The following is a 15,204-nucleotide window of genomic DNA, read 5'->3' on the forward strand; positions in this document are numbered from 1 at the left end:
TCCACAACGAGCTGGAGCGAATGAAACTTGATGCCTCGTTGAAAAGCCCTTTAGAGAGAAGGTTGTTGATTCTATTTTCGCAAATTCACTTCGATTTCGACTCTCTCTAAACTAACTTATTTTAACAGACAGGAGCCTCGGACTCCGCCGCCTTCGATCAGTCACATGCTGTTTATCCAATTAGAAAGCTTTAGAGACTTTTCAGTGTTCAGACCTGCCAATACCGAGCAGCACGTTTTGCAGAGATGTGTTAAATAAGAAAAATCCAACCATTGTGCGTCACTGATGGGAGTACAGTGCACATTGAGAAATAGAATACTGTATCTCTATCTCATATTAGTGGGCACAGCTTTCTCTGCAGAGAGCAGTTTGTGTCACTCTGAGGATTAAAGGTGATCAATCAATTGGTTTTGGGATGATTTTAGTTTTAGTTTGGCATCAGAGTTCATCTCAGTGTCTTTCATCACCGGCTAAAAACTCCTCACAGGATCTTTAATATTTACTGAAAAGCAGTCTCTGCCTTTGTGCTTCGAGAATCAACATTCACAATAAGGTGCATGTTTGAGAATAATTTGCACAAAAACTAAAAAGAAAGAAGCGCTTAAAAATGTGAAAGAAAGAATCTATTTGAAACATATAATGGATGAGATATTTGATGCACACGCCACCTGTTTCTCCGAGCTCGTAGAGTGTAAATCCATCTATCTGCAGGTATCCTTGGAAGCGCTCCTTGTTCACCCACGATGACAAACTGGCGTCTTCGTACTCTGCGACACAAAGAGACAGAATCTGTCAGAGGCAGACGCACACAAAACAACTAATTGACATTCAGCTCACAGCCTGTCTATATTAAAAGCAAAGCAGAGGAGTGTATTGATGCCTGGATTGTGAGAAGATCAGCGTGTTTACCACCTGTTTGCTGTCCCGGGAATAAAGAGTGGCACAAGCTGAGCGTTCAGAGACAGAGGTCGGCTAAACAATGATCAGAAATTGTTTTGATGGAGGGATGCAGCTCAGTTAGGAGGTCAGGGAGGTTATCCTGAGTCTGAAACAGCTCAATGTGATCGATTCAGAGGTATAAAAATAAACAAAAGTATCCTTTTTTTGTTGTGTAAAGATAAATAAATAAGTTTCCATGCTGGACCCTCCTTATTAAGCGGGCTGTAAAACAGTGTTTTGTGTTTGTGGAGAAAATGAAAAGCTGTCATTTTCATTCACACTCTGCACAGATTTTCTGTTAAGCTGCCTCACTTGACCTCATTTTTACAACTAGCATGACTTTCACATTCACATTCACACATTTGGTTTGAAGATAACTCTCCAGCACGTATGCACATTCATTTCCCAGGATGCATTTTTGGCAGATATTCCCATGTTTGGAGCAGATGTATTATTCAACAGATGCATAAGTGCAAAAAAAAAAAAAAACCCCAAATGATAAAGTGCAACAAATAAATAAAAAATGTGCCAAAGTCAAATAACGGATTGCTTCCTGTATGCGAGCCACATGTTGTTGCTACCCGAACATCTGGAGGCAACATGCAAACAGGGGAGCCGGCGCCTCTCCCACCACGGTATAAATAGCGGCGGCTGCTTGAACTGGAGCTGAGAGAGGCTACAGGATGCTCATAATTGATGTCAAACGTAGCAGAGACCTCATTATGACATGTTAATAAGTTATCATGACCTTTCTACAAGCATTGCAATAATTACAAGAACACTGATGACTTGGACATGGTTTCATAAAGCTGCAGGGAGCTTGGAGTGTAATACCGAACATGACAAGCTACAACCTGAACACTCGTACGGTCGTAGCTTATATTGGTATTAGAGACAATGACCTTAATGCAATGCACTGTGCTGCCGGTCAGAGACGGAGTCAGTAAATCTGCGAGGCATTCCTGAGAGTTCATTCCACAGATGTTTTGGCTTTATAGACAGCACGCAGCTGCACCAGAGAGAGAGAGAGAGACGAGGGCCCCCTAACTGGGATCGTACACAGCGCCTGATGAGCCTCTCGTCTACGCGGACAGAACCCCCGCTTCACCTTGAAACAAATTAGAGCTGCGAGCTTCCTCGGCGCCAACACTGCAATCTTCATACTGCCCTACAGGAGCCTGTCAGCCCAGAGTTCACGCAGCGGGAGGGCGAGGGAGAGAGAAAGATGAGGGGCAGGAGGGGAGATAGAATCAGACGCAGGGTGGAGCGAGGATGATCCCGTGTCAGAGATTTTGAGCAGAGGGGAGGAGGCAGCGCCGACACATTTCAAGGATGAAGGTTAATCCTGCAAAAAAGACCTCCAAGACAATGCAAATACATTGGAAACAAAGAAAAACGGAGAGAAGAGAAGGGAGTGGGAGAGGAGGGACGTGATATCATCAAAGATTATTCAAACAGGGTGAGACACAGAGCACTGATGTATTTAACAGTGAAGGAAGGCTCAGTGAAATGACAGGGCAAGCTTTTAGAGGATTGACTATGAGAAAATGCTTTGGCTAGCTGCCCAATAGCACAACAGAAAGTGACAGCACGGGGTGGGAACCATGTCGAGATTTGTGCCAAGAAAGCCAGCTAACAATATTGTATTATACAAATATGTAGAGTATACAAACAAATGGATCTGATTCAGCAAAGTCCTGAAGAAGACATTGTTGTACAGTAGGTCCACTGTTCAGTCCAACCACTTAGGCCATAAACAAATACATTAAACCTACTGATGGACAATGAGTAAGAGGATCCACTCATTCTCTACAGGTTACCCTCTGGAGGCCGTGAACGTCTGCGTCAAATTTCTGGCCAATCCCTCCCAACAGTTTCACCCACGTGGGGCTGGAGGGAAAACTCGGGAGGGTAACCCAAGAAAGAAAGGACTCATCCATCGAGGACCGAGAATAACTTTTGGCGGCATTTTTTTGTGTTGTAGCTGTATTCATTCAAACAGAGCACAGAGGGAAAACAGCAAGCATCGAAGTCGGTCAAATCTGCTCACCGGATTTCTAACTGAACACAAAACGCAAAGCTAAATTTGTTGGAAGCAGAAAACATTTTTTTCGACCCCTTGCATGGTGTGTGTGTGTGTGTGTGTGTGTGTGTGTGTGTGTGTGTGTGTGTGTGTGTGTGTGTGTGTGTGTGTGTGTGTGTGTGTGTGTGTGTGTGTAGGAGAAATACAGCAGGGCCTTCCTTCCTGCTGCAGTCACACCCCTTAACCAAGCCTCCTCCCCTCCCCTCCCCTCCCCTCCCTCCCCTGTAGATCCCAAAACACACACACAAGAGCCGGACACAATTCACTCCAAACACTCGTGCTATATTATCATATTAAAATATCCTCTGATACTTAGGTGTAATGATATAACTGAACTTACTTGGTGCAATCAAATGTCGAACTTCATGTGCCCTGTGTGCATGATAGTCCTTTTCTTTTCTGTGTAGCTGTGAATGTTCAGACAACATTTGTAACACCTGCAGCTCTGTTTCGGCTCCTCGATTATTTAAATTGTGAACTGTGTGCTCTTTTTTTTTTTTTTGTCTATGCTTGCTCTTTGCTGCTGTAACGCCGTCAATGTTTCTGTTGTGGGGTAAATAAAGATGTATCAGTGATGGTAAGCTGCTCCCACTTCCACGCTGACAGTACTGTACAGTGTCAGTTAGCAGAGTACTGTGACATGCTCATTACAGTGGTAGAAAAACAGAAAAGAGTTGTAGCTTAAGATTAGCCAATATATACCCACATTAGACTACTGGCCATACCAGGCCAGAGCCTCTTTGTGTGTGCGTTCTCTCTGTGCACGGCGTGGGTTCTCTCCGGGTGCTTCCTCCCACAGTCCACAGCGATGCTCGTTAGGTTAAGTGGTGACTCTAAACAACCCGTAGGTGTGAATGCGAGTGTGCCCGGTTGTCTGTGTCTGTATGTCAGCGCTGTGATTGACTGGCAAAGAGTTCACAACGTAACCCCCGCCTCTCGCTGAAATGTCAGCCGGGCTCAGCTCCAGCCCCTCTGCGACCCCGAAAAGCGGTTTAAGGCAACGGATTAGTTTCAAGTGAATTCAACATATAAAGTGTGTAAAGAGAAAAAAAAACGACAATATCCTTTTTGGAAATGTACACAGTCAAACTTAAAGCATGAAGGCATTCTTTATGATGCAGATAACAGGAAATATGTGTGTGTGTGTGTGTGTGTGTGTGTGTGTGTGTGTGTGTAGATGACTGGTTGATCTGTATTGTACGCCTCGGGACTACAGATGGAAATTAGTTACTTAGCGAAACCTGCTAGCATTTTCTTTCTGTTCTGAGGCTAATGCTATTTTGTTCATCGTCCCTGATTCAAATAAACTAATAACTAAGACTTTGATAAATACTATCTTCTTATCCCATTTTTACATTTTAACTGGATTTTGATCGTTTGGGGATGTTACATTAATCGGGTTTAGGTTCACTTCCTTGTTGTTAGTGCACTTTTTTTCATCAGCTCATCATGCGCACTGACCTCATCGTCTTTGGAAAATTCAAAACCCGTCCTGAAGTGAATCCTGTACCATGTGTGCCGTCACAAAGCGTCAGCGGTTGTGTTATCACCTTTTCAGGTGTGACCCCCTTCTTGTCAACACATCCACCGGCTGTTAATCTGACTGTCACTCAAGCGCTCCAAATAAACCTATGCAAATAGTCCTCTCACATCGGGCTGCTTTACCTTCCACTCCGTATGAGGAGTGACAGGCTCAGGTTGTGAACTGCTGAGACGGTCTCACAGAGACGCTCACACACAGGCCTGTGAGTGTTTACTGTGTATTAACACAGATACACGTTTCAAAGCTAATTCCAGGCCAGTGAGGCAATTTCAAAAAAGCATACTGTGTGGACTAACACACCGCTGAACACACACTTTGATCAGAAACATTTAGCGCTTGCAGCACAGAAACAGAGCAGACCTGTGCAGCAGTATAGAAGTTCGGATTTCATCCATTAAATTATGCATGAGGCTGTGCTGGACTATATTTTAACGGAGCTCTTCAAACGGGATGCAGCACTTTGTGATGTGCACTAAACCAATCAAAGCTAAACAACACTACAACAGATATTATTTTACACAAAGCAAGAGGACAGAGAGGCTTTGCCTGCTGGTATCTATTCTTAAAAAGGCACAACAAGTAAGATCTGTAAATGAGGACTGAATCATAACAAGTGTTTTTTTTAATCCTTACAAAATAAACACAATTACTAAACAAGCGGGAGGATGATGAAGGTTTCTTATATAATGTGGGAGCTGCCGGCCTCTCGAGTCAGTACATTAAAAAATACAGCCAATGAAAATGTGTCTTCAATAAGTTTTTGTCACAATACCAAAATAATGACTCTGACATGATTACCTGCCCAAAATATCTCGATACAGATACTGAAACGATGCCACGGCAAAATCCTAAAACATGATGAAATAATATTTAGTGTAAGTCCAGACATGACAGGACATAGTAAAGTGTATTTTGCTGAATATGTGATGTTTAACTTTTCATTTGAGTCTTTTGTCAGTCTTTGTTTTCAAACACAGCTGGAAGAGAAAAGCTGCATCACTGCGGTTTCACAGATTTTGCTGGCATCCGGGTTTTAAAACTTCTTTTCACGTCCGTGGGGTGACCCTGACTGTCGGGGATGTAAGTGATATAATGCCGTATTTCACTGCGTTCGTCCGCTTTGTCAACAAGCCGTGGACGGTCCGCAAGGCTAGCATCTAAAAAGTTAGCAGCCCTGGCTCTCGTTCTGCTTCTCACCATGAAAGTAAACAACTGTTTGGCACGCCCACAACGCCTGCATGGAGTAACAGCAGAGCTCTGGACAGCGCGCACAAACACTGATTTAAGATCAGTCTGTTTACTGCGATGAAAAATAAAAAGAAGAAAACAGCGGAGAAAAAGTTCTTCTAATAAACAAATATCTAGAAGACAGACAAGTGGACAAAGTGGACAAAACACAGTATGGCCTGTGGCAGTGTGTGAAGATGGGTTGATTCAAAACAAAACGCCAATGAGACGGTGCTCTGTGTGGTGATTTTTGCAGACTTTTTTCACCTTGTCTCACTTCACTGTCATTTGAAAGTTGTAGTTTCTGTGGATTATAGCAGCTAAGTAAACCGATGTGATAATGCGACAGAGTTATCCATCACCTTGGAAGCAGCTCACGTTAAGTCTGAAGTCCTTTCCGTGCACATGCACCTCTAAAAAAATCTGTTAAACTTTAGGACAGCCTGCCCCTGAATTCTTACTTAAATTGACCTTTCACAAATTTGCTTCACAGCTGGAGATTCCTCGGGAGGCAAGACGATTTGTGTTGTACTTACTCCCCTCCAAATTAACATTTAGTGTCAAATTTCAGTATTTAACAGTGTTTCAGCAGAATAGAGTCCAGCAGGCGGGTTGTTAAAGCAGTAAGAACCCCCTCTAGGATACGTCAAGTGGAACAATCTGCTTTTTACATGCTTGTACATTATCGCTTAAACAAATGTCATAGTCATAAAACTGTGTCACTGGCTGCTGATGCAAATGTGTCTCAGACACTTAGCCAAACAGAACTTCATGCAAAGTGAGCGCCTCAGCCTTATTTTATCCCCGAGTGAAGCATCTAGACAGTCGATTTCCAGCAACCAGAGTCCTCGGAGAAACACAGCAAAGCACAGCTGGAGGAAAACCAGATGCACAGGACCACAGGTGGTGAGAAAAAAAAAAACAGACAGGCTAACTACTTTCTCTTATGCAGAGCGGGAAATGTACTTTGAATAGCTAAGTCCTAAATGAGGCAGCATTTTTTTACTAATTTTCACATGCTAATGTTTCTCTTTCAATTTCTAGATTTGATTTCTAAAATGGGAGAGGAGAAATCCACCATGTGAGAAAGACAGGACAAAACATGTCATTTTGGCCATGCTGCTCTAACCCTGCTTAATGCGCCGTCACCATGGCGATGCTAGACATCCACCACATCCTCTGTATCAAGGTCCTGGAGGACTCTACAGAGTGTGGAGTCTTTGTCGTCAACGTGCACTGCGGTGAGCCTCTCCTGCTGAGATTCTGGCGCAGGAAGCTCGCTTTTCGGAACAGTCAGGTGGAGCAGACTGACGTCATCCCCCGCGGGGACTCTGCAGAGATGGATTTTATCCTGCGGGTGCTCCACCGCTCTCCGAACCTGCCCAACAGCCACTACTGGGGCCCGTTTGTGCTTGCACTGTGCCTCGATGCTCTTCACTTCCGCTTCCGCCTCCCAGCTGAAGCCCTCAGCGGCAGCGAGATCCAAGAAATCATGGAGGAATGCGGCGAGCTCACGTTGTTGCGGTGAGCAGCTTCCAATTTGGTGAGAGAAAAAGCAGCTCTTATGTCAGTATCTGCTGTTTTTCGCTGGGGACTCGACGGCTGCTCCAGTGATTCATCTGGGCTTGTAATGACTGTAAATACAGTACCAGCGCTGCACTGGTTTTCCTCAGTATAAACTGTGGTCTCTCACGCCCATCCAACCCCGGCCTGCTATGTTATGCATGTCCGCCCAAAGACAAACCACCACGACATCACTGGCCTCGCCGCACACACAATAGCGGGCAGAGCTCTGGGTGCTTTATGACGGGCCAGGCACACCATAACTCAGCGCTGTGTAGAAGATGAAAGAGGGCCGGGGAAGCGGGAGGAACACGGCCAGAGAAAACAAGGACTGCAGGGAAGGAAGGCCGAGGAGCTGTATACAAAGGGTTCCCTACTGGCATCTTAAATGATTTCTTCTTCTGACTTAACACAGACAAAACAAACGGACACGAGTGGATGAAGACGGGGACAACAACATCCTTACCATCGTAGCTGAAGTAGGCTCCGTCCTTGAAGACCACGACTGCAGGGACCTCTGGCAAAGTGACAGACTGTTGAAAACACAAAACCTCCTTAGACTTCATTTATGTCACATTTGTATTCATGAGTGAACCTGAAGAGAATGCAACGCACATATGGGCTTCATTTTTTTACTGTTTTACTGTTTATGAATACTGCAAAGATAGCATGCAAAGCTAGTGATTGTACATGCATTTACTGGAAGAAAAATCTACTCCTGCGCGCTCTCAACCTTGAAATCAAGCGAAGGCAGAAACATGTTCATGGTGCACAATACTGGAGATTATTAAGAATATATGGAGGTAGAAATGATGCATATTCAAAGAGTTACCTCTGGAAAGACGTCCTCTGACGCTGAGAAGAAGTAAGTGTAGACGATTAGCTCAGAGGCTACGTCGTTGTACTTCTCCTGTTACAAGAAAACACACCACAGAGTTTTAGATCCATCAGGAGGAGTCTTTTGAGGCGTTAAACACAACTTTTCCTTTTGTTTGACGATGTAAAAACATTTTTATTTAGACAGTTTTAGGACTACGATTGATCTAAAGAAGCTGGGTTCTTAGAATAAAGTCCTGATTCATGTTCGGGTTGCATAAATGTTGCTTACTTTGAGGGGAGATTCCCCACCAACATACACGAAAAGCACATCGTGTCTCTTCATCATGTGCTCAAACATCTGCCTGCTGGGAAGCGCCCGCACGGCCGGTCTAAAGGGGAACATAAAACAAACAGGGATGAGTCCATTCAGCTTAAAAATAGCTCACTGGTGTAGAAAACTGATGGAAAAAAACTCCAAGCGTTGATGCTTCTGCTCTTGGATTTCTGTGCAGCTAGCTCCACCCAGTGGACGTTCAACACATTGCAGCCCCGCTCGGAGTCAGAGCCAAGCTTTTGATCAAGCCCTCTGTCCACGGATCTGACTGGATTTTCCCTCGAGGAGGGGAAATCTGTCAGGCTCAGCTGATACAGGGCTTAAACTGGAGCATCAAAAGGTGGAAATCCACTGAGCTATGAAACAAATATGGCCTGCATTGATAAGCCAGCCTGGGTGATTTGTACTTTTCACAGTTCCCTGTGCTTCAAAAATCTAACTTCTTCTTTTTTTTAAGTTTTGAGATATTTCATTCTCATATTTCAAGAGATTGAAAGCCGTGACTCACCCCGCCACCCTGTTGGCGAACTCCACGATGTCATCTTTTGTCCTTGGTCCTTTGTAATTGTAGGCAAGATCCCCCTTTAACCTGAACAGGACACAGAGAACAACAAGAGGGAGAGGGAGATGGTTTCATTTGCAGAACCATTACAGAGCATTCAATGTTGTATGCCTTTCATTGAAAACAGTAACTGAAACTTTTATGTGAAAATAAAATTAAACAGAAATCACTTCAGTGATTTTGAACTTTGCTTTGAGGATGTTGGTTTGGTCATTCAGTGAAACAAGAAGGAATAGACCTTCAAACTTCAGCAGAAGCAAAGCTCAAAGTAAAGGCTTTGATTAGTCGATCACTCTTCAGACCAAACAAGACGTTGGTTGAGTTGTTTAATCAAACAAAATCAGCAAATCAAAGCCTGGTCATGCTCTTTGCTTTATACACTCACTGGACTCTTTCTTTAGGCCCTGTTACGACTGTGAGTGCCAACAAGACCTCTGTGCAGCATGAGAGATTGTGTGTTTTGTTAGTTATGGTATCTGTATGTAGTATGATAAAGATAAACTTTATTGATCCCCCGTGGGGGAAAGTTGTGCACTACAGCAGCTCAAGAAAACAGGAGACGGGAATATAATTATTAAAAATAAAAAAAGGAGTTAAAAATCAAACATATTTACATTAGTTAAATAAAAAAATACAATAATGGAAAAGTACACAGTAACTACACTGGAAAGAGTTATTGTTATTAAAAAAACACACAGTGTGTAGCATGAGGTGGTGATGCTGTTAAAGAGTCTGATTAAACAGTCTGATGGCAGATGGGATGAAAGACCTTGCGGTAGCGCTCCGTCTTGCAGGGTGGGTGTCTGAGTCTGCTGCTGAAGGAGCTGCTCAGGGCCCCCACATGCATTGACTTACTGCTGTCTGATAAGCTAAAAAGGTTATTAGCATTCACAGGTAGCCGTGCAATAAAGTGACCACTCCGTGTATCTTTAAGTGAAAAACGAGGGATTTCAAACATCATTTGGGCTCCTAAAATATGTAAGAGGCTTTTTTTATGTTGCTGTTGTTTTTTAATTATAAAACAACAAACACAGAGAATAACATTTTGGAGTCCTTTTTGAACTTACTAAAACACAAATGCTAACTTTAATGGGTCGAAGTCTGTGCCCACCATCTGACAACTACAACCTGTCCCTTCGTAGATGTTCTGATGAAACAGCAGATCCATCAGGAGACTCTTCTTCAGCACTCAGGTCAAACTAATCTAAGTCTTCGCATCTCTGATGGGAAAACAAAAAAACAAACCCTCACTGAGTCCCAGGCAGGCCCACTGCCCGAGTCCAACCCCTCCAGTGGGCAGAGTGCATTAAGGATTGCTAAGGTTGCATCAGCCCCAAAGAGCTTAATGAACTCAAGGGGGGGGTTCTAAATCAAGTCTCCTTGTGTCTCTGGAGGGAGGCATCTCGTGTCTTCGATTGATGTTTCATCACTTGCTTGGTTTGATGTTATGAACCCCGCCGCGATCCTGTGGCACGTTCCCAAATGAGTTTGATGAAACTAAACGGGGAGCCCATTACGCCGGCGAGCGGGTGAATGACTGTTTGGAATACACGGAGAAAAAAACGGCGCTGTGTGGAAAGATCATTTCTCTCAAGTCAACGTGAGCTCTGCCTTCGAGCAGCTGGCGTCTACCTCCGTTCATTCATTTCTCAGGAAGAAAAAAAAAGAGTCACTTAATGAGACACATGGGAGAAATCAACAGATTCAGAGGAAATAACATCAAACATCACCTTTGATTTGTGGATGAACGAACTCAAATGATCAAATCAAAGGAGATGGGGGCGGAAAATAAGAAAAGGGAAAAATAATTGCTCTGAATGATTTTAAATACACTAATTAAAGCATCCAGCGGTGCAATGTGTAATACAATTAAACTCTAAAAAGGTGTGAGCAGCTTAGTGAAAGCCTCAAGGAAGCAGCAACAACACCTCGCTCCCTCCTGAGATCGACTTCTGAGGGCATCTCAAGAGGCCAAACCTCGTAGGGAACAAAAAAAACGACAGGGGGGGGTAAATGATGCTGATAATAACACAACTAAATATTATGTAAACATGAAGGGCTTCAGCTGACAGATGTGGTCAAACACAACCCAGAATACACATTACACCTGTTTGAAAAGCTTTACACTGGCTGCCTGCACTACCTGGTTTTGCACCTGACTACCTCTCAGAGATGATTTTAGTTTATGAAGCAGGACGGCCCCTCAGATCCTCCGGCTCCTCTCTTTTAGTTCTTCCAGAGAGCAGGACAAAACTGTTTGGGGATGCTGCGTTCAGCTGTTTCACTCCGAGACGGTGGAACAAACTTCCAGAGGAGGCGAGAATATAAACGCTCATTTATGCAGCCTGGCTTTTATGTATTACTTCATCATTTTATGGCTTTTATTTATTTACTTTTTTTTTTAAATCAGTAAATGGACTTGAGTTTGTATATTTTTTTTAGTCTTCTGACGCCTCAAAACTCTTAAGTGCTGTTAAGCACTTTGCTGTTTTGCACTTGAAAGGTGCGATATAAATTGATTGATTGATATTCAGTGAAACTCACGACTTTCTGCCACAAACTTTACAGGTATGGAGGGTTAAGAGCTGAAAATACGAACTAATCTGCAGATGTGTGGGTATGGAATAATCATCATACTATGTCCAGACCCTGGTACCTTCCAATACAGATTTCTGCAGGCCTTTTTCTAAAGCTGCACAGAGTGGTTGAGAAGATTTTGATTAGACACTTAGATATAACAACACTCTACTAGAAAGTGTTAAGTCAAAGTTTGAGTCTAGTGTTGCTTCTAGGTTTGAATTCTTAGAGGTGTAAGGTGAGTATGTGTCACTTACAGTTTTATTGTGGGGTAACCACGGACACCGAACTCTGATGCCATTCCTGCAACAAAGAAAACAAAAGAGACTTTAAAAAACAACCTTTTTAATGCAGGTTAAATGTATCCTGTTGTCATTTTCTTGGTTACTGCCACAGCCTTAGCTCAGAGTATTTTACTTACTGTTTGAATTCAAACCTGCTTTTATTTTGAAATCCAGTAAGGACCTTCTTCAAAGGTTACGACATTAACTTAACCACGGGAAAAAAGAACTCCAAACGGATCAAAAACTAAATAAAGACAGGTACAAAGAACAGTAAATGTTTGATGTCATGGGGTGGATATTACTTTGAAATCGTCTGCTGAGTTGTCTGAGAGTCTTTTTTGTGTGTGTGACATTCAAAGATGCAGCAGAGTCGTTATTTTCCATCACTATGACGACCGGGAGACACTGAGGAGGCTTATTAGCGCCGCGTCTTTAGGGACAAAAAAAGCATGCGGTCACGATGAACTAGTCAATCCTGACAGCCTTAAAATAAACATACTTAAAGAAAGAAAGACCTGACAGGACGTCACCGTGTTGTTGAACGACTCAGGTCGATAAAGTTCGACCTTTGTCATCAGCTCATGAAATGATCACCTGGGGTAAAGAGAGGCTCACGGGAAAGACAATGGAAGCGCTTCCTCATCGTCTACTCACCAGAGTAAGCGGTAGCGTCCATCTTTCCCACGCGGACCGGCGACCCGGAGCTCTTCAGCTCAGCTCCCACGTCATACCATACCGGCTCCAGTTTTTTACAGTACCCACACCACGGTGCATAGAACTGGAAATAACCAGGAGAAGGAAAACAGTCAGTAGATCAGGTCAGATACACTGTAAACACAAGGCTATATAACACAAGACAATACTCAGAGGGTCAATGAACCAGAAGACTTTATGGCCATGAATGAATATTTGGTCGTGATGTTTTTAATGTTGATTCCTTCTTCTGAAATGTATTTTAGTTTTCTGTCTTGAACCTCTCACACATGAAGACTGCTTGATGTAGTTTATGTGCTTTGAAAGGGATTCAGAGCTCAAAACACTAAAATCTTTTTTTAGGTTACAAATGTGAAGCATGTCCACAGTAGGAGCCTGGCTCACAATGCAAGAACACTACGAGGGCCCTGAGGTCATCAAGTGAAGGTGTGTTAGTCGTACCGAGAGTTGGATCAAGGTCAGGAGAGGGGGCCTTTTGTTACTGTGGCCCTTCTCTCTGGAACAAGCTACCTGTTGACCTGAGGACCAACGATACCGTTTGCCTTCAGCGGATAGGACAGCTGAAGAGAGACAGGAAGTGTTTGGAGGAGAGAGTGGGGGATGACAGGCAGAAAAGCACCAAGGTCGGATTCGAACCCTATAGCCGCTACAACGATGACTATAGCCTGTGTACGTGGGGCACGCAACATAACTGCTGGGCTGTCTGCGCTCCGACTGTTTCTACTTTTAAAGCTAAACTCAAAACACATGTGTCTCTGATGCGTGTTGTCTGATTGGATGACAGTTGTTTCTTCTTGTATTCCTGTGCGTTTATAAAGCACATTGCGCTGAACTGTGATGAAATGTGCTTTCTAAATAAACTGTCTACTCTTATGTTTGTATATGATAACACTGAGGCAGCAGCAGGAACAGTTAAAAACACATTATTGACACACTGTCAAGTCGTACTGTTTAACTTGATGAGGCAAACAGTTACTTATTTACACACCCATTTAGATTATAATTTATTAAGAGCAACATTTACTCTCATTTAGCTCGTTTTTTTGGACTCCATGACCTACTTTAGACAAAAATAAACTACTAATCCTACCCTTACTATGTTCACATGCAAAGTGCAAAGTGTGTTTTTAAGTTAGGGTAGCTAAAAAACAGGACAGACAGCTGAATTGAAAGCTTTTTTTTTTTTTTTTTTGTATTGTTTAACCACTGAAAAACAACATCTCATACATTATGTAAGACATCAAAAATACCAGTATGTTGAGCTTAAAGAATACACATATAGTGGTGTTAACTGGCAGTATGGGTTATCATAAACATCATCAATTCGCTGATGAAGGCTTTGGGATGAAAGGCGTCCGTTGTTGTCGCTGCTGCTCCACCCAGATAACACAAACTTCAGAGGACACCGAGTGTGCTGACTTTTCGGTTTTCTTGTCGTCTTTTTTGTGGTCGTGAAGATTTATTACCGTTTGAGCGTGCTACTTTTTCTGCTGTGAGGTAAAAATACCCAACGACATTGACCAGACCAGCAGAATTCATTCTCACCCAGCTTGAATCAAAATCCAACTCATCTAACAAGCTTCCAATGAAACTTAAGAGTAAATTACTTTTGATCATTTCTGAAGACAGACAGTATATGAAGTATCTAAACATCTATATAGTAGTTTTTTCACTGCTGTAACTTCCCAATTTAAGGACTCACTCCTGCAACACGAACCAGGAGCACAAGCAGCTTTGCGTACTCAAACTTCATGAGTTTATACAGACCCAATCCCAAACTGTGACATAAACCCCTCCGAGCCCCCCTGGCTTTGGCTGTCATGCATGACTTCTCATTCACTAATCACAAACACAGAGGACAGTCTGCACAGCCCGCCCTCCAACCTCCCACCCTGACCGCTGCCACTTCCGCAGGGGATGATGTGGACAGTGGCGTGCTGGATCTAAAGTAAAGCGCAGCGGAACGGACCCAGACCGGTTTGTGTGTTTGTGTGTGCATGAGTGCGTAATGCAAGACTCACATCCACCAGCCAGACATCGCTCACTCTGGTGTCTTTGAATCTGTCAGGAAAAAAAAAGAAAAGAAGAGTGCGTGACTTCAATTAGACAAAGTGTACAGCGTGGATTACAGTATTTGGAATTACCCACATTGTAAGATGCTTTAAAGATGCTAAATGTTAAGAAATAATGTCACACGCAGCAGACAGAGGAACCACTTCTTTTAGATGTCGACAGGATGTAATTATCTTCAAAAGTTGCAGGAAAAAGGACCCGAATCAGAGCGACAAAAAAAAAAAACAAGAGATTAAATCTCTGCAGACTTTTAACTGCAGGCATCCAATTACAAAGTATTCTGCAAACACAAACTTCTGAGAAAATCAAGAATATACTCATGTTTTTCCTGCTTTAATTAAGCCAAATTCTGTTAATTGTAAGTTTCACGACCTTTGGAAATGGGATGATCCCTTAAATGATTTCATCTTAGCAGCATCCTATGCACAAGTTCAACAGTGGTGAGAGGAAACAAGAGAGGAGTAAGAACTGAATTAAAGGCTGATT

The 15,204-nt window shown here is 43.1% G+C and overlaps 1 protein-coding gene across 1 annotated transcript in view; it reads right to left on the minus strand.

Moving 5' to 3' along the window:
• The window catches only part of LOC109983759 (protein disulfide-isomerase TMX3), a 33,730-nt gene that overhangs the window by 18,005 nt on the left and 521 nt on the right, over nt 1–15,204 (minus strand). The window contains exons 3-10 of the mRNA XM_020633611.3: nt 14,667–14,706; nt 12,586–12,709; nt 11,905–11,950; nt 9,017–9,097; nt 8,464–8,563; nt 8,188–8,265; nt 7,822–7,888; nt 669–767 (exon numbers count right to left, since the gene is read on the minus strand). Of these exons, the coding sequence (XP_020489267.1) occupies nt 669–767; nt 7,822–7,888; nt 8,188–8,265; nt 8,464–8,563; nt 9,017–9,097; nt 11,905–11,950; nt 12,586–12,709; nt 14,667–14,706 (635 nt within the window). The remainder of the gene's footprint in view (nt 1–668; nt 768–7,821; nt 7,889–8,187; nt 8,266–8,463; nt 8,564–9,016; nt 9,098–11,904; nt 11,951–12,585; nt 12,710–14,666; nt 14,707–15,204) is intronic.

This window comes from Labrus bergylta, chromosome 20, assembly GCF_963930695.1.
Source record: "Labrus bergylta chromosome 20, fLabBer1.1, whole genome shotgun sequence".
Lineage (NCBI taxonomy): Eukaryota > Metazoa > Chordata > Actinopteri > Labriformes > Labridae > Labrus > Labrus bergylta.